Below are 18,816 nucleotides of genomic sequence, written 5' to 3' on the forward strand. Positions count from 1 at the left end.
GTGCCTCAGCTGGCAGGGGGCCAGGCACCATCATCAAAATTGGTCTGCTGGTTGGATCATTAGCTTCTCCAGGCTGCGAACTGATGGGGAGCGTGAAGTGAACGCTGATCCATGCCCCCCATGGAAGGCATTAAGGGGGCCGAGCCAAACCTCAAAAGCCTGTATCAGATTCTATGCAATTTTAGATGCGCTAACATGCTACAGACGAAGTGATAATGAACGAGAGATGCCACGGATTTTCCCCCACAGGGATAAACCGTTGCAATCTGAGAGAAATGAGAGCTAGTCAGCGGATACCTGGAATACAAACATTCCATTTTGGGCATCATGAAGTTAGAAGAAGTAGGGCCCGCATCTTCCAAACTTAACATTAAGCAGCCAAGTAAACCAAACCCAGGCCCAACACTCAGCACCCCTGAAAAAATCAGGCCACATCCATAGGTGCCTAAATATGCGTTTGGGTGGCTACAGGATAAATGGCACCAGGCGCAGGTATCAGAGCAGTTTTGTAAAACAGTTTATTAAGAGATCCCACAACAAGCTCCATGAACACAGGCTGAGTGTCCATTTCCAGGCCACCAACACTGGAAGCCCTAGTCTCATTTCACACCAGCTTTCTCCAAGTCCTCTGGCAGGATACGACCCTTCTTCCGGGCCTTGTCCTTCCTGTGCTCCACCTTGGCCACCTTCTTCTTCTGGATGTTCTTACGCCGCTTGTCCTGCCGCTGCTGCATCTTCTCTACCACGTGCTCCGTCCTCTTCTCCCACTGCTTCTGGCGCTGGGCCTTGCGCTTCTCCTTGCGCTTCAGGGCAGCCTTCAGACGCTCCTCGTCATCGCGGATCTTGACGCCTTCTGCCTTGTAAAGGACGTTGGTCCATTTCATCTTATTTTCCAGCTCCATGGCTTTCTTTTGGTCCTTGTCCTTCAGCTCCTCCAGTTTGCTCTTCCGGGCTTCCAGCCTGCTCAGCAGCTGCTTGTAGTTCTTGCCTGTCAGAGGAGTGAGGTTTCCCTTCACTCTCTTCCTCTTCTCTCTCTTCTTCTCTGTCTTGCTCAGCTCCTCCTCCTCACAGACTTTGACCTGGTTGAAGATGATCCCAACCTTGTTCTCCTCCTTTGCTTGCTGCGGCTCCACAGCTGCAGCTGCCTCCTGGGCTCCCTTCTTCTCCATTTTCTCCTTCATCTTCCGCTCCTTTCTCCGGCGCCTCTTTCTCTCCTTCTCATACTTCCTTCGGCGCCTCTTCTCCAGCACAGCTGGTGATAGCTCTTTAGTGCCACCCTAAAGGACAGGCCAGAAGAGAAAGAGAGGCTGTAAAGGGGTTGTACAGAATTTAGATATTACAGCAGAGATGACCACAACTCCCTTGATTTACATTTCTCAAACACCTTAAACATTTACCATCTATCACAGGACAATCCAAGTTATGGGGCTGACTTTCAGAGGTGCTGGGTGCCCAGAACTCCCAACTCCAGCTGTGCATCCCAAATCTTGCTAGATCTCAGCCTTCCGGGACTCTCCTAACCTCCATCCTTCACACATTTGTGAATGAGCTTCTCCCTTACTGTCCCTGACTTCAGACTATGTGGAGTCCACAGACCTTGGGGTTTCCTTAGCTCTTGATTCTGGAGCAGTTTCACCTCTCATGAGATTCCCACCACAGTGCCCTTCCTCTGGTCGGGTAGATGTTCTCCAAGACTGGCGTGTATGAACTGGCTGTCAAAGAGGTCTATCTAGTTTTCCTAGTCACTCTGGGCCATACACTACCTTCAACTCATGCACAGAACCCTGAGTGACATCAATAGGAGTGTCCCCCAGGAGACAGCCCCAAACACATCATCTTCAATGAGAATGAATTCCCTTCACAGGTCACTTAGCAAGCTCTGGATATTGCAGGGTGGCCACTCAGTCCCAGTCTCCCAGCAACAAGCTGCACTGCAGGGGGGAGAAAAAAGTGACCAACAAACCTATCCAATGTGTGGCTAACGCCCTTACCTGACCAGAGACTTCTTGCATTTTCTCATGTAACCTCTGACGCAAGATATTCACAGCAGAAAACGAACCGGGATCACTTTTTCCACCTGGTAAAAAGAGTGGGAGAATGAAGTAATTCACTTAGAATAAGGCACTAGTCACACTGGAAAGATCTTTGACAGTTTCCAGTGGGACACAGGAAGGAAATGCAAGACGCACTTTCCTTAGAAAGGAACATTTCTTTAGAATTTCCTCCCCTCCATCCCTAACACTATTCAAGGTGGTTGAGCCCAGAAGAATGTTTTAGCACCATCCAGCAGCTGGTCAGTTTCTCTCTCATGCCTTTAGTGCAGCTCTGAGCTATCACACTTGCAAACACTAAGGGGGAATGTCTAAATCCAGACAAAAGCCTTTTCACTGAAGACTGAAAGGGGGGGAGAATTACAAAGACTCTCCTCTCTATTCATATGAAACACACCTTTTCAAACACAGGCCTGCTTTATGCCTAAAAATTTGATTGACCTAGCTACACTGCTCAGGGCTGTGAAAAACTTTATATTAACCCTCACTATAGATACAGCTAGGTCAACAGAAGAATTCTGCCCTTGATCTAGGCACCACCTCTCGGACAGGTTGATTAACTACATCATCTACACTACAGCTTCACAGTGGCATAGTTGCGGCACCATAGCTGTGCAGCTGTAGTGCAGACATACCCCAACTCCTCAATACATTAGGGTGGCATTTCCAACTGTGGTTCAGGAAGTTGCCTCTTTAACATTGGTGAAGCAGCTGCAGAGTGACCTAGGGAGATCAGAGCTGCTTACAGCTCTTGCTGCTTGGGGAGATTCCAGGGTGCCTGTAAAGGAGAAGTCATACTCCCAGGCAGTGGAAACAAAGAACCAAGCAGCCATAGCGATCAAATTAGAGTGAGTTTATTTTCAGCCTCTCTCCTTAGCAATGTGTGAAAAATTACTTTTTCAGGTGACCAAGCACTCTAGTTGCTGCAGAGTAAGTGGGGACTGGCAGGGGTGTCGGCCACGTGACAATTGCTAGTTGACGAAGCGATCCACAATATGAAGAGATTGAGAAGCGGTGATTTAAGGGATTTATGTTTCCAGAAAACCCCCTACTAACCACCTTGTGAAGCTGGGTCTCACATGTGCACGTGCGCACACACAATCTTCACTTCTATAAGAACATTTAATGAGAAAAATATTGTATATTCTGCTGAAGGATTTCTAAGGGTTTTGCAGACTAAATATATTCAGTGTACCAGGGAAAGGCAACTATACTACATGCTACAAAGGACTGCAGAAAAGGAAAATTTAAGCTAAATATCTGCTCCACGCAGAAAGAATTTTATGAGTTTTTTTTTTCCCTTAAAAGATCTCTTCCAGAAGATCCCCAAACACAGAACTCAAAATGACATAGCTGCAAAGAACAAGGGCTGAGTTCTACCCTATTAAGATCAAAACCATGGCTCCAGGGCAGTGGTGGCCAACCTGTGGCTCCAGAGCCGCATGCGGCTCTTCAGAAGTTAATATGCGGCTCCTTGTCTAGGCACCGACTCCAGGGCTGGAGCTACAGGCGCCAACATTTCAATGTGCCGGGGGGTGCTCCCGGCTCAACCCCTGGCTCTGCCACAGGCCCAGCCCCCACTCCACCCCTTTCCACCCGGTCCCCTCGCTCCTCCCCCCATCCAGCATGCCACAAAACAGCTGATCAGGGAGGGAGGGGGAGGCGCTGATCAGTGGGGCTGCTGACGTATTACTGTGACTCTTTGTCAATGTACATTGGTATATTCTGGCTCCTTCTCAGACTCAGGATGGCCACCCCTGCTGCAAGGAATCTAGTTATTCCCCAGTAGTGGTTCAGTCCATTAAACCAACCTGCTGTACAACACATGATCCATATTTCATTTCTCCCAACTGGGACAATGAAAAATCAGTTAATCAGTTTCCATTTTGTCTAGAGCCCTACAGGTGCTGGGACAGTTAGGCGGCAAGCCCTACAATTGAGTGTTTATTAGTTTAAGAACAACGGTTTGTGTTGGAATTTAGATTTTTAAATATTCATGGAAATATTTGTCAATTTTAGGATTTACAAAAAGCTTCAACAAAATTAGATTAGATCTGAACCAACAGAGTCTCTTTTTTCCCCCCTGCAGTTACAGACAACTCTCCTTTGCACATCTCCAGTAAGTGTACCCAGCTGCAACATTACAACTTGCTTGTCTTGAACCTCAGTTTCAGAGCCAGTTTGCAGTCTGATCTTAGCAAAGGACAAACTCAGTACTTGTGCTTGGAGACTCTGAACAGTCTTCCCAGTCCCAGTTTGTTGGCATGGGGAAGGAAGAAAGACATGGCTTGGCTCAGACATATTTAGCCTGTGAATCCGCCATTTGAGCCCTCTCACCTGTGGTTCCGTTCTCAGTTTTGCTCACTGCTGTTCCAGTTGGAGTGGATCTGCTCTCATTGGGTGCTGTCAGTTTGGCTGGAGTAGATGTGTTAAGATTAGGTACTGCCTGCTTAGCTGGAGAAGATTTGCTGGTACTGGGTGCTGCCTGCTTAGCTGGAGGGGAATTTGCCTTCTCAGTTTGCTTTCTGGGTTTCTTTCTCTTCTTTTTCTTCGGCTCGCTGCTAGCATCTCCAGACCCAGCTCGCTTGGAAGCTGAAAGGCACAGGAAAGGTTTAGAAAGTAATAGGACAGCTATTTCTTCACTGTCCCCCTCACCAACCACATATTACTGAAAATTAGGCACCCAGCAACATTCTGCATCTAATTTTAATGCAGACATAAACCTCTCTTTAGTTATGGGATTTAGATTTTATCTATGTTAAAATGACAGACATTAGGAGAACCCAGCTACAGCCCAGTTGTATCCTACATCCCTGGTCCAGCAACTATTTAAATGTGTATAATTTTATGCACATAAACAGCTGCATAGCAGTCAAGGGAGCTAATCATGTGAGTAACTGTATTAAGATGATATTAAAATAAAACAGTACAGAGTTTAAGCATAGAAGTTTCTGGTTATCAGGGAATAAGGTGCAGATTATCAAGGAGTGCAAAATTCGGTTTAGGATCAGGTGGCGTAAGGAATACATAATCTGTAATATCCCCGATTGGGGTAAAAGGTTAACGGGTCAAAGTACAGACATTGAGATATGGGGATATGTTGTTCATATAATGGCGATGTTCAGGTGTGGAGTATAATGAGTAGATACACATGTGCTTAAATGTTTGCAGGATCAGGGCCCACATTATAGTATGGTTTGATTTTTACCTACCAAGTCTTACACACCAGATCAAACGGCCTAATAACCCTACTAAGAAAACCATGCTACAAGACAGGGTTTCTAGAGATCAGAAATTAGCATCAAGAAATGGAGTCTCATTGCACAGGGCAAATAGAAATAATACCAAACGTTCTTTTCCGTGGCTCCTGGACCTGCTGCACACAAATTTTCTTAGCTAAACTCTGCAGGTATGAGTCTTTGGTGGCCAGACTAGCCATGTCTAATCCAGGTCACCCAGCAACAGCAATAAAATACAGGAGAATCTACACAGTAGTGCCCCAGAACTAAGAGCAGCTCAATTCAAGCGATGATGCGCTCCACACACGTGTCCTTCCTTGGAGCAGGGCCACCAGCACCGAATGAAGTCCAGAGGGCTGCAACATCCATCTCCTTGCCCTAGATGTTGAAAAAAAAAGCTGGTTAATGAGAGAATGACAAGGGGCGTTGTTACATTTCTCTTTTTGCATTAAATAACGTAGACTTGGGTAGCAACTTTATAACTGCACGGGGCAACACAGAAGAGGAGGGAGGGAGGGAGAACTGGGGGAGAGAGCTGCAGGAGAAAGGGGGGACGGCGGGGAGGAAGGGAGGGGCAATAGAGGGGGCTACAGGGGTGGGGTGCAGACAGTAGAAGGGGACACGGGGAGTGGGCGGGGGTCGGGACAGTAGAGGGGGCTACGGGGGTGGGCGGGGGTCAGCGGGGAGGGAGGGGGCACAGGGGGAAGGGTGATGGGGGAAGGGGGTTCCTGGGGGAGGGGGCAATGGGGGGCACAGGGGGAGGGGTGATGGGGGAAGGGGGTTCCTGGGGGAGGGGGCAATGGGGGACACAGGGGGAGAGGGCAATGGGGGCGGGAGGGTCCTAGGCGCCCCCTGACCGTGGAGGGACCCCAGCAGCCTCACCCGCGCGCCACCTCCGCCTGCCAGCCGAGCCAGGGCCCCACATGGCCGGGCAGGCAGCGCTAGCCGAACGCAGAGCGCACCCTCGCTTCCCATTGGCGGAGGCGGCGAGGGGCGGGGCCCGCGGGGGAAGCCGGGCTCGGGGTGGGGCCGCCTGGCCTGCCCCGGGGTCCTGCGGCGCGCGCTCTGTTGTATCGCCGCAGCGTGGGGGGGGGGTTGCAGGCCGCTGGGCCAGGCTGTGCCTACAGCCGGTCGCACGCAGCTCCCCAGCGATCCCCCGCCCCCGCCTCCGCCTTGCTCCCTCGGCACTGCCGTGCCCGCCTTAAAGCTGAATTTGTAAACCCCTCTGCCGGCTCCCTTCTGTTGCAGCTGCGTCCAAATTAAACCAGTTCTGCGCGTGTGTGTGTGAGAGGGAGAGACTCTTTGTACGTGTCCCAGAGATTTCTCTGTCCCCTTGTCTACAAACTGCCACTCGCTGGCGTAGCTCCTCCGGTGCCGACAGTATGCCAGAATAAAGCCACTTTTATCCCATCATCATTATTCTGCTTGGTGAGTGAATTATTCCCGAATAAAGTAATTTTTATTCCAGACTTGTGTCCACACCAGGAGCTCCTGCTTTATTTCTGGCTTCAGAGGAGCAGCCGTGTTGGTCTGTGTCCGCAAAAAGAAAAGGAGGACTTGTGGCGCCTTAGAGGCTAACTAACTTACAAGTTCATTGCCCAGCTACCAAAATTCAGCCACTTCTAGGATGGAACAGCTGACGCTGAACAGTTTACAACACAACATAGCTGTTAGGTAAGGCGAACAGACGTCCCAGTGTTATCGGGACCATCCCAATAGTAGGAACTTTGTCTTATATACGCAATTATATCGGTCCCCTGAAAAAAAGGTGTCCCGATTTTTCACATTGGCTATCTGGTCATCCTTCAGTTAGGCCAGGCAGTGAATTGAAACCACACAAGGAATTTTAGGGAGGCAGGATGCAATTATGCAAATGTAAATTGACTAAGATAGGTGGGGATTGTGGAAACAACCTTGCCCTTAATCTTGTTTAAACTGCCCTGGGTGTTATTTATTCTGAAATATTTTAAACAGAACACACACATCCTGATTTTAATGTACTTAACACAATACCGACAACCTGAAATGTACAAAAATCATGAGATTTTAAAAAATAATATACTTCAGGTGTTTTGTAGTTGCTTTTGTGTTTCTGAGTCTTTAGGGTTGACTGAACGGGATCACGTTTTCACAGTAGAAACTTTTTCTTTTTAGTGGAAGCTCAGATGCTCATAAAATCACATGACTCCAGGAACTTGGGCTTTGAGAAAAAAAACACCAACTATCATGGAACCTGTGCTAAAATCATGAGAGTTAGCAACAATAAATAAGCATAGAGCAAATATGTAACTAATATTAACTCTTTGTACAATGCGGCAGTAGAGAATCCTGCTGTATCCGTCCAGGAAGTGCACCTGTAGTTTACAGATGACCTAATGCATTGTGTACAAGATAACATACCATGTTTATCTTTTATTAATAAAGTACTGTAAACACTGCAGTGGGCACAGTTGATTAATCACTGTGCAAGAGTATTTCTATATGGTTTTGAGTCCCCAAGCTGTAAGTCCTGCTCCTCTAGTCCACATATTCACACTCAACCCAGGTTAACGTTCGTGGAACATTAGCTTGAGTAAGGATTGCAAAATTGCATCCCTAACAGTATTTTTCCTTGTGACGAAGGGAGAGCGGAAAGGACTTTCTGGTAAGGACTTGTTAGGGTAGCACTCGCAATGCAGCTTTACTGGTCTTTAGAAGTAAAATAAAAATCGTGTTAGAATAGAAGTTACTCTCCCAGTTAGCAAAGACCACAGTAGCCTTATTTGACATTTTAGTTGGATTCATGGCACTAAAGCAGTGTTCATATTAAGAGCACTACATGAGGTTGGTACAGGGAATCCTCCCCAGGAATTATTTTGGACAGTGATCTTTTCGGTTGGGATTTTTAGTGGGGCCTCAGTGGGTTAGGATTCATAGGTGCCTTTCAGTGGGAGCAGGGTGCCTAACTCTTCTTGGAAATCTCACCCTTAGTTTTTCATAGCAAGATGTGAGGTGCGTGAAGTGTCCGTAGGGTCTATCTGAGAGGTGACAAATTAGATGCTAATGTTCTGCATGTTGCCAGGCTTTCGCAACAAAGATTTTACACCTGTGACCCCGAGATGTAACATCCAGACTGAGTCAAAGCACTGGCCTGTGATGTAGGTGAGAAAGCATAGCAACGTTTGAGAAAGCCCCTAGGCAGCTCCCCAGACAAGCCCCATGGACCTCCTGTTTCACCTTGTACGTTTCAGCTCAGCAATAATCAACTCTTCTACATAGCCCAACTTCAGTATCAGCAGGAAGAGGAGCTGGAGTGGTTCATATTTGCTTTGAACATTTTGGGAAATGCTCTTCCCACTACATACACACACAAGATGCTCACGTCATCCGCCCCTTGCAGCTGAAAACACACACTTTAAAAATTATACAAAACAAAGTTAGTTTTATTCAGCCATCTACTTACAAAACAAATGGAGTGGGGGGAAAAACAACCCCACAGAGACGTGTGAAGCTACAGTAGAATACTGACCAGGGACTTAATTGCATTCTGGGTACACCAGTAGTTCAACAATGATTGGACATTGATCTAATGGTTACATCCCATTTCAAATACTTTCTTTCAATTATACAAGTAGAATTAGCTTAAATGACTGAAAGGAGGAAGCAGTTTGCAGTGGTCTCAGGCTATGAGAGAACACCCACTTGGGAGCCAGAGAGTCCTTAATTCTAATCCTGGCGCTGACACTGCCTCCAACTATAGCCTTGGGCAAGTCACTGCACTGCTGCCTCAGTTTCCCTTGCACTTCAATGGGAATAGTATTTATGTCTGTGGCAGCGGTGTTCTGGGGAGTCCAGGTAGTTTTAGCTCTCCCATCTCAGTAGTTTCTGAGCACAAGGATTCAAGTTTGCAGAGCACCTTGAGGGTGAAGAGTGTTATATACAAGTACTGAGGAGGTTATTATTCTTGTAAACTACAGCAGAAGTCATTTTAGTGCCACCCCAGAAGAGGAAGAGGCTGAGAATACTGATATAGGAAGCACCCCAATGTTGGTTAACTTGAGTCTTAGGAAGAAATAAATACTAAAAAAACCCACCCCAAACCTTGACCCAAATTTCCTATTCAGAACCAGAATACACTAGATTCCTGCACAGCGCAACAACATGTTCCCAACCCGGGATTCACATGGAAACAAACTCCATGCTCCTAATGGTCTCTACATGTAGCCATCATGTGGTAACATCAGACAAATCCTAGCTCAAAGTTGCTACCGCAGTCAATTTCCTGTTGGCCTATTACTTCTACCATACCCCTATGGGAACACTTTCACGGGCGCGGCTCAAGAGGTGAAGAAGACACTGCTGATATCCAGTGAACGGCAGCAGCTGACCTGCAAACACAGCTACAGTATGCTATTCCAGCAGTGGGAGAAAGTTGGCCCAATTCAGCAGCTGGGAAGACTCCAGCAGCTCAGCACCACTGGTTTGAGTGTGCTCAGCGGGCACGGCATCCTCTTCAGGAGTGCTCCATTGGACCTGCCCCGTGCCCGTTCACGTGAGGGTGCGATGGGGTTGAGCTCTGAGGGGCTGTAGTGCTCTGCTCTGCCGTGGCAGCTGCCAGAGGCATGGAGAGGCCTTCGGGGGAAAGCACGGCAGGGTCTTCTCTCCAGTAGGCTTCGCACAGAGGAAGATCATTGGTGTCACATAGACTGTAGCTTTCCAGAACAAGCCACCCCAGTAAGGAGAGACAGGAGGTGCAATCAGAGAGCGGAGGGGGGGAAAAAAAGAGGCGGGGAGAGAAAGCAAGACAGAAGCAAAGTGTTAAGAAAATGGCAAAAGCATCCGTGGACATAATAACAATGAGGAGTCCGGTGACGCCTTAAAGACTAACATATTCATTTGGGCATAAGCTTTCGTGGTTAAAAATCCCCACTTCTTCAGATGAATTTTCTACCCACGAAAGCTTATGCCCAAATAAATCTGTTAGTCTTTAAGGTGCCATCGGACTCCTCGTTGTTTTTGTGGATACAGACTAAAACGGCTACCCCCTGATACATGGACATCATGTTTGTGGATCATAATTTTATCACGAGTCTCATGACACTGATGTTCCCTAACAGGACTCAGGCTGGTGTGTGATCTCACTGCCCTGGGAAGGGTCAGGAGTCCTTTCATTGAAGCCAGTGGGGTTACTCCAGTCTGAAACTGGCGTGTGCTCCCACTCTAATTCCCATTCAAGTCAAAGGAAAGACACCTGAGGCAAAATCCCAGCCTCCTTAAAGTCAATGGCAAAACTCCCATTCACGTAAGCAGGGCCAGGGTTTCATCCCTAACAATTTCACTGAGAGTTGGATCAGGAACCAACCAAGAGGAGAATCAGACCCTTCGGCCCTAATTTCATTAGTGATTTTGGGTGCCCAACTTAAGACATCTGATCCTGAGTTTTTAGAAAAGCAGAGTGTGCTCACAACTCCAGGTGCTTGGAGCTGTGAATACTCTACACCTCTCAAACCCAGGTCTAAAAGTTTTTAAAAGTTTGGGCTGTAAGTGTTTAGAATCAGGGTTATTCTTGATCTACCATGGGGCAAAAAACAAACAACCTCCCCCCACCCCACCAAAAAATGTACTTTAAGTTCTTTCAAGGAGCATTACTAGATTGTCACTGAATTGTTTGAAGGTCTGTATTTGTAAGATCATCACTCCATTCTTTTTGTTAAGAACCAAAAAACCCCAAAGTCTCTACCCCCTTCTCCCCTACTCTAGTGTTATGACTAATAGCTACAAAAGTTATGTGCTAAGAAAAGGACAATTGAGTCTCATGCTGTAGGATCACTGCAGGGGTCAGGAAACCTCCCCTCCCCCATCTCCAGCATTACAAGATTGGCAAAGATTTATGGGAGATTTATGCCTTCTCCTGCAGCATCTTTGGCCAGACTTTCAAAGGTGTTGATCACCTGCAGCTCCCATTAACTTCAACAGGAATTGTGTGTGCTTAGCTCCTCTGAAAAAGCAGGCGACAGTGGTTGACCACTGCAGGGTATAAGATTAGGTGGACCAGTAAGGTGAACAGTTATGGCAAATCCTGTGTTCCTAAGTCAGTGGCTATCTCTTGTCCCTTTGTTGCCCTAGCTCCTACTCTGAAGTTTGAGGCGGATGCACAGTGGCAGGGCTATAAACCAAAATAAAAATAGAGGAAAAAATGCTGAAAGAGAGGAAGGAGCTGCCCATGCAAGAGACACCCAGAGACCGAAGTGAGTGCTGGAACAGGAAGTAGCTTGTGTTCAAAATAAATAAAACAGAACCAAGAAAACCACTGGACCCCTTGGGTTTGTTTTACCATTAATAGACTCAAATAGAGATTTTTGGGAAATATTTTAAGAGCAAAATATATATATATGAGACTAAACACTCTGAACTGAAGAGATGTGTCTAACAGGTTGAACTCCAAACCCACCCTCCAGTCATCAAGCCATGCTCTCAAAGAGACGGGAATGGTGGACCAGGAATTCAGAGCTCCAGCCACAAGTGGCTGGAGAAGGCAAGCTGGAGTGCACGGAGCTACATCTTCGGGGAATAAGCACATGAGGAGGTCACTGATTTTAGACACTTGGTTTTTGGCGGTTACAGAGAATTCACTCAATGCCAAGTCATCTCTTTCCCAGCAGTTGCCCCGCTGGGCTTGCTAGAGAAGAGGGGTGGGGGCTTAGCATCTGGAGCTTTTGCACTATTACCAAGTGAGGTCCCTTCATTGGGGTATGAAGGCTTAGCATCACATCCTGCAGTGACTATGCAAAACAAAGCTGCCACTAGTCCTGAATCCACTAACCATTTCTCTCCCTTACTCCTGGATCTCAGCCCCTCAGGACCGGATCCCAGAGCACTAGGGTCTGGTGTCCAGCACACCTCACACTGGAGGACTACTAAGAACTCTTCAGCCTAGCATCCGGGTAGAATGCAGCTCTGGAAAGGAAGTGGGCATCTCTCCTTCTTCTCCCTCCCTGACCCCCCCCCCCTTCCCTCCAAATTATAGAGACCTCAAAATTTACACTACAGTTCTCCAGTCAGTAACCCAAAGTTCATAGTTGCTATGGGGCTCTGCAAGGCACCATCCAGCCTCCCAGTGGAGAGAACCCTGAGGCTTGGCTGGATGTGAACCCAAAGGAGATGTTAAATGCTCTCCCAGGGCACACTATTGGGACTGTGTGGGAAGGCACCTGCCTAGAACACAAAAGCACATGAGTTGCTTTGAAAGATTCTTGGCTCGCAAGTTTCCTCACGAAGTCAATATTTACTAGCAAAAACCCTACGGACACGCAGTATTTACCAGTATATTGGGCAAGAGTGTCTCCCAAACCCCTGCTACCGTGATGGGAGTGAGAACATGCCCTTCCAGGTGACACCTACCCAAAAGCACAGAGTCTAATTCTATAGTCCTCTCACAGACAAGCAGTAAAGTCAACAGGAGTTTTGTCTGCACAAGGACTTTTGGGCCCTACCAATACATAGGGACCAGCCGGAGGCTAACAGACTGGGTGCAGAGAACGCAGTGCTCTGCAGCTTCACCCAAAGGGATGCCAGGAAACAACAGTGTTTCAAGTGTTAAACTCTAAAGCTCTAACTATTGGGGATGGTGAAAATCCACCAATGGAAACCAGAGATTGAGAGAGCAATTTGGAATGGTGGTTGTGTGGAATCCTACTGTCCTGCTCCCACTGAAGTCAACTGCAAAGCTCCCATCAATTTAAGTGAGAGCAGGATCAGGCCACTATAGCACAAAATGATATGCTTGATCCTAGGCGGCACAAGGAGCTGCCAGCTACTGACCCCCAGCTGAGCTCTCAGAATGAGTTTCATGTCGCCCTCTCCAGGTACACACTGAGTCTTTACAGCCGTTTAAACACAATTAACATCCTACAGCCATGTGTGCTTTAATACAAAATAGAAACCCCTTTCTCCACATCAGACAGTAAAATTCTGTTAAAAAAAATCCTTATGACCATTTATAAAAGTACTTTGAATAAGCCACTTGTTGTTTCTATTTAAACACTCACATGTTTCTTTGGTGCAGAAATAAAGATTGGTTAAAACCTGTAGCCGATGGCACATGAAGGAAAAGGAAATAAGTGCTCAAGGACCAGTGGATAAAACACTAGGTGCAGCTACAGGACATGAGGGGTCATTAAAGAGAGCATAGCTCTATATTCTAGGCAAGATTTCTCACCAAACGAGCACTTCATATTAGAAACAGAAGAATGGATTGATTTGGTACAACGGGGGGAGGGAAGGGACAACCTCCCCTCCCCCCCACTCCTGCTTAGACAGTAGTTCTGCTAGGAATGATTGCTTAGTGCAGTTTCAGAGCTAGGTAGATAAAAGACCACACTAGCATGGTCAGAACCCATTGGTCCAAAGATTAAAATAACCATTTTAGAACCACAAGTGTACATGCCAGAGTGTCTGGTTACAATACCACAAACACACATCACAGGCTCACATTTGGGTCACCATAACTGCACACACCCCTGTTAGACAACATTGACTGCTTTGCTGTCCAATCAAGTTATGAAATAATAAAGTCCTGACCCCAGTTAAGACCAGAATTTTTGCTTAGATCAGTCAGCATTGTGTAACCCTACTCAACTTCCTTTCCACTCATCTCCAAAATATTTAGTGGGCCTCTCACTGTCCTAAGACATCTTTTTATAATTGTTGCTCTCCTTTTCGCAGCTATGAAAGGTAAATTTTCTTAAAATAATGCATCAATTTTAAAGGGACACTGTTGGGCTAACTTTTATTTCTAAAATACCTGAATTACCAGTAAATGGCGGCCTGATTTTCTAAATTCCAGTTGAATTGAGCATCTGTAGCTACCACTAAACATTTTAGGGAATTAAAAAATAATAAAATTTAAAAAAAAATCATCTTATCAAAGCTTATTAAAAGTGAAAGAAGTTTAAAGAGCTAGTTTGCTTTTTACCATTTATGCTGTTGATTAATTTGTCTGTGGTGTTTAGATGTGGCTTGTAATTATTAGAATTTGTTGCATTTCACTGAGCTTGGACAGTGCAACCAAACCAGTCCCTTTCAGATCGGATTCTGGTCACTTTCATTTACTGGACCTCATTAACTAGCGATGTTGGGGGTTGCAATAATATTAGGAGGGAAAAAAAGTTGTATCCACCAGAACCTATGTTCTATTGGAAGTCTTTAAAAAGATTTCACAAAAGATACATTAGTGGTAAGTTTTTACAAAAAACCACCAACCCTCTCACCCTGCTAGAGATAGAAAAATGTCGATTCTAAGCTACTTGATGATGTCCCTTTAGTTCATTTTAAACAGATTTCAGACAGTTGGTGGGGGTGAGCTACAAGGAATAGGCATGTTATGTAGTTTAAGACACTTGTGAAAGAGCACACAAAGAGGCTCTGCCCCATATCAGCCTGACTGCTTAGCATCTCGATAGCTTGTTTTAGGTTGCAGAAGACAAGTTTGATCTAATTAAAAACAGGTGTGAATTTTAAGGGGAAATATCCATTTAGGCTTGTGTCTTAAGGACAATCTGCTCTCCTATCCTGTTTCTCAGAAAGGGCTGGAGACAAGAGGAGGCTTGTTAGTACATGGGAGTCCATGGCCCTATTTGTACCTGGAAGAGTAATATTCTTCTTCTAGTTCATACAGGTCAATGGAAATCTCATCCCTCAGCGAGATCAGCTTCTTGTCACACTCTTCCTGCACGCTCCGCAGCTGCTGGTTACGCTGGTTAATGGCTTCGTTCACGGAGGGGAAGTCATTGAGAATCAAGAACTGCTTCAGGTCAGACACAAGCTTCATCAGGGATTCGCCAGCTCGGACCTTGCAAGGTGGATAAAATATTAAGCAAACGGACACAAAGTGACTTTGGGGTCCTTTACCATGGCTCTGCAACATGGTCTGCTGGGCTGCTCCCTCAGCCTCCTGATACCAGACTTTGCAACATGGGAGCAACTTGGCTAAAATGCTAGCCAAAAGCCTGCAGTACCAGAGAAGAATGCATTAGCACAATACAGTTGTCCATGCACACCCTGGGTACTGTGCAGCCTTCTGGCACTCTATGCACAAACAATGATGTTCTTTTGTTTCACAGGCAAGCACAGCCTTCAGTAGTATAAACCCAGAACTGTATGTTTTGTCACCAACCAAAGGCAAAAGAAGGTATTAACATTGCAAGCCAGGAGTAGGATTTTAGTCAGGGGCCTCACCAGTTAAAACTGGGCAGCTCTAAAAGTGAAAGTTGGTAGCTTTGGGTTGGGACTGAAAGAGAAATCCAGAGGAAACAGAAAAATCACTCCCTTCCTTTGCACTGGGAAAGCCACCCAGTGACGATTACACCTCTGGCAGTAATTGACATTAGTATTCTGAGTGCTCCTCATGGATGCTGTAACAGAGCACAGAACACACAAGATCCGCTAGGCAGCACGCCGGCTTGGCACACAAGCTGTACTTACTATATTGGCAGCTCTGACGTGCATCTCATAGTTGTCCTGCTCACTCTGGGTTGCTCGAGAGACTTGGGTTTCATCTTCAATCTAAAAATCAATTTAAAAAAAGCCATGTGTCTTCAGCTCACCCAATATTCCTGCATCCCAGAAGAGGTTATTACTTAAAAGAATATCTTGTTTCAGTTCAAACCACATATAAAAGGGGCTTATGTCCCTGATCCCATCTAGCAGATGCTTTTGGTAGGATCAGAGTTAAGAGTGCACCATTTGTTGAGCTCCCATCTCTTCCCTCATGTTAATCAATTGCTGTGCAGAACAATGTTCGCCTCTCTGTTTTCCTTGGACTGTCTTCTTGGATTCTTCCCACCATTGATTTTCCAGCACTTCCAGCTTGTTTGATTGGACTGTTTGTTTGAAAACTGAGTAGCATAATTTGCAGCTGTTCACTAGTAACCTGCTAAAAATAACTGTTGAAAACTCAGGAGTCCAAATTTGGCATCAACCTCCCCTCATCCCTTGCAAAGCTATTAAAGCCTCATTGAAGAATAAGGCTAAGCTTGGTGTACATGCAGAATAGATGCATAAATGCAGAATTTGACTCCAGGAAGTGAAAGCTTCAGCTGCTGAATCTCTATGAGCCACCTACATCTCACTGGTTAATTTTCAAATGCAGCCTTTTCCTGTGAGCTGGATGGGTATTTCTAGCCTTCAGATCAGTGTAACGATCATTCTGAACAAAATTATTGGATCTATGTTTATATTTCAATCCATGTTACCTTAGGATCTAGTCCTACAAATGCATAATTAGGATGCAGATAGTCCCACTGACTGGAAGATCAGGGCCTAAATTATAATCTTCCATTTTTATGGTGCCTTTCATCCAAAGGGATCCCAAAGCACCTCAAAAAATTATAGACAAGGATCACTTTTCCCCAGCACTCAAACTGAGCCACCTCTGCTCTAGATTTCAGTGAGAGAGCTAATTAGTCTCTATTAGTTCGTTAGAAAACAAGGAGTCCGATCAGAAGTTTGCTGATTATCTACAGCTATTTTCAGGATGAACAGATCTATTCTTTTGTTTAGTGCTGTCAGAAAATCCCCATCTGCAATGTGTTGCCTTTTCCAGAGTAGCTAATTGGCCTTTGCCTCACCCACAGGTGTTTTACATGAGGAAGCTGGTGTAAGAAGGTGGGGACTATTCTAGTTGGTCACAGGTCCGAGGATTGTTCTATATATTATAGGCTGGGAGAGTGGTTAACAAGTCTAAGTAAAAAGGAGGAAGAAATATAGATACACTGATTTTGTAGTGACAAAGCAAGTTGACCAAGATTTAGGGACCCCACAACTGTGAAGGTGCTCCAAGCTGAAGGTTATTAGGAGTCATCTCCAGGATGTATACATCTGGGGTAAGAGTGTTTTGATATATAGTTGTTAAATGTGATGTTAGTAGAGGAAATTTGTTCCTTTAAGTAGTACAGAAAACTGACTCTTCTCAGATAGCTTGCCTAAAATCTAACTATGGAAAGGGAGAGAATGTTTTAAAAAAATCCATCTTTACATAAGACTTAACACTTTTGTGTCTGTTATGTACAGACACTTGTTCCCTTGTCTAGGATTAGAGGGTTCTTCTAACTAATGGAAATAAAACTTGAATGGGCTCTGGGATAGACTTCTATACCCATGCCTTGCTCTGACTGCTACTAAATAGGTATTGACTTCATTGACCTTCTTTCAAATACCCACCTTAGCAGTCTTGATGATCTCTGTGAAGTTATCCATGATTGACTTGATGTCATCTTTCAGCCTCTTGTTGTAGGACTGTAGGAGGGTCTCTTTACTTTGAGGCAGGACTCGTTGTTGTGACATTGTGTTAAATTAGATTGTAACTGAAAGGCAGGAAGAGAGAGCCTGTTAGAGCCAGCCCAACATTACACTAGCATATCTAAATACTTCCTGTGAAACTCCTAATTTTACTAGGCGTCAAAACCCCACTAAGCCCATCTCTTCTCCCTACCCTAACCAGTAAGGGCTGCAATTCTACTCCCACTGACCAACAAGAGCAGGACTGGGCCGCTCTGCAGTCTTAAATCTACACAACAATTTAAACAAAAGATCCGCCTAGGCGAATAGTTACTCTCAGGGGCCGCAGGGGGACGTTATAGGGGTCCACCACAGCTATTTCCAGGCAGCATCCCCGGCAAACCAGCTCCCTGGGGACGGGAAAGAAGGTCCCCCTAGCCAAGCCCTCTGGTACCTAGTAGCCTCCCTGATTGCTGGAGTGAGCGTTCGCCCTGCAGGCAGGGCTGTGCATGAACTTGCAGGGATCCGTCTCTAGCAGGGATCCATCCATCGGCACCCTCCCTCGAAGCAGCCACGGCCGGCAGTGCGTGCTGCAGGCTCTGCCTCACTCACCCAGCGAGCGACGCAGGGCATTGCCCGCTCCCGGCCGCCACCTGCCCCGAGCACGGCTGCTCTCAGCCCGGGCTTCGCGGCGAGCAAGCCCCGCTGGCCGTCCGCACGCCCGCCTCCCCTAGATTGGCCGCCTCTTCGCCGGTGGTTGGCTGCTGCAGACGCCAGTCCTTTGCCCCGGCTTAGGACCTGTTTCAAGTAGAGTTGAGCGAGCACATTTTTTAAAGCCGCAGTAGGGGTGTGGGTGTCTGTCTGTCTCTGTCTGTCTATCTCCCCGTCCCTGACTTGCGGCTTGGTCAGACACTAGAATGTCTGCAGTCCCTGCTCTTTAAAAAGGCACCCCTCACATGCTTTAAGGACGTGCATGCAAGGGGGAAGCTGCAGAATTGCTCCAAACCTTTATCACTTGGAAGGACCCTTTCTCTCTCTTCTTCCCCCCCCGCCCCCCCTTAAGCAGCCTTGAAAGCATCGGCCTATAGCATTTAAGCTGGGCTGTCTGAAGGGTCCGGCAGATATCCCTCCATTTGTCACTTCTCGAAGAATTTCTAGCCAGAAGAGCTAGTGAGACTGTATTTATTATTATTAAAGCTTGTCTTGAGCACAAGGCAGAGCCACCGACACAAAGTACCAGCTCCTGTCTGGGCATAAACAGGCCCCATTCC

At 46.4% G+C, this 18,816-nt stretch overlaps 2 protein-coding genes across 4 annotated transcripts; both read right to left on the minus strand.

Moving 5' to 3' along the window:
• Positions 1-495: 495 nt before the first annotated feature.
• SURF6 (surfeit 6) lies at positions 496-6,302 on the minus strand. Its single transcript, XM_084649895.1, has 5 exons — positions 6,173-6,302; positions 5,397-5,668; positions 4,389-4,643; positions 1,992-2,077; positions 496-1,277 (listed from the first exon to the last, which is right to left on the minus strand). Exons 2-5 carry the CDS (start codon positions 5,488-5,490, stop codon positions 600-602), a joined length of 1,113 nt encoding a protein of 370 aa, XP_084506021.1. The 5' UTR covers positions 5,491-5,668; positions 6,173-6,302; the 3' UTR covers positions 496-599.
• A 2,389-nt stretch (positions 6,303-8,691) lies between these two features.
• MED22 (mediator complex subunit 22) lies at positions 8,692-18,343 on the minus strand. 3 transcript variants are annotated; one of them, XM_084649900.1, is made up of 5 exons: positions 18,158-18,343; positions 17,489-17,631; positions 15,752-15,832; positions 14,911-15,119; positions 8,692-9,975 (listed from the first exon to the last, which is right to left on the minus strand). In XM_084649900.1, exons 2-5 carry the CDS (start codon positions 17,609-17,611, stop codon positions 9,783-9,785), a joined length of 606 nt encoding a protein of 201 aa, XP_084506026.1. In that variant the 5' UTR covers positions 17,612-17,631; positions 18,158-18,343; the 3' UTR covers positions 8,692-9,782. The 3 variants fall into 3 exon arrangements, with proteins under 3 accessions (XP_084506026.1, XP_084506024.1, XP_084506025.1); XM_084649898.1 differs by having other exon boundaries at positions 8,692-9,981; positions 18,158-18,339; XM_084649899.1 differs by lacking the exon at positions 18,158-18,343 and adding an exon at positions 18,000-18,147 and having other exon boundaries at positions 8,692-9,981.
• Positions 18,344-18,816: the final 473 nt, after the last annotated feature.

This window comes from Lepidochelys olivacea (assembly GCF_965140295.1).
Source record: "Lepidochelys olivacea isolate rLepOli2 genome assembly, chromosome: 16".
Classification (NCBI taxonomy): Eukaryota; Metazoa; Chordata; order Testudines; family Cheloniidae; genus Lepidochelys; species Lepidochelys olivacea.

Coding starts and splice junctions, on each gene's coding strand:
- SURF6 (XM_084649895.1), bottom strand. CDS start 5,490: ATGGCTAGTCTGGCCACCAAAGACTCATACCTGCAGAGTTTAGCTAAG. Junction 2,078..4,388: donor AACTGAGAACGGAACCACAG/GTGAGAGGGCTC, acceptor TCTTTTTACCAG/GTGGAAAAAGTGATCCCGGT. Junction 1,278..1,991: donor TGCAAGAAGTCTCTGGTCAG/GTAAGGGCGTTA, acceptor CCTGTCCTTTAG/GGTGGCACTAAAGAGCTATC.
- MED22 (XM_084649898.1), bottom strand. CDS start 17,611: ATGTCACAACAACGAGTCCTGCCTCAAAGTAAAGAGACCCTCCTACAG. Junction 15,120..15,751: donor ACGTCAGAGCTGCCAATATA/GTAAGTACAGCT, acceptor CCACCTTGCAAG/GTCCGAGCTGGCGAATCCCT. Junction 9,982..14,910: donor GAAGAATATTACTCTTCCAG/GTACAAATAGGG, acceptor TGTTCTGGAAAG/CTACAGTCTATGTGACACCA.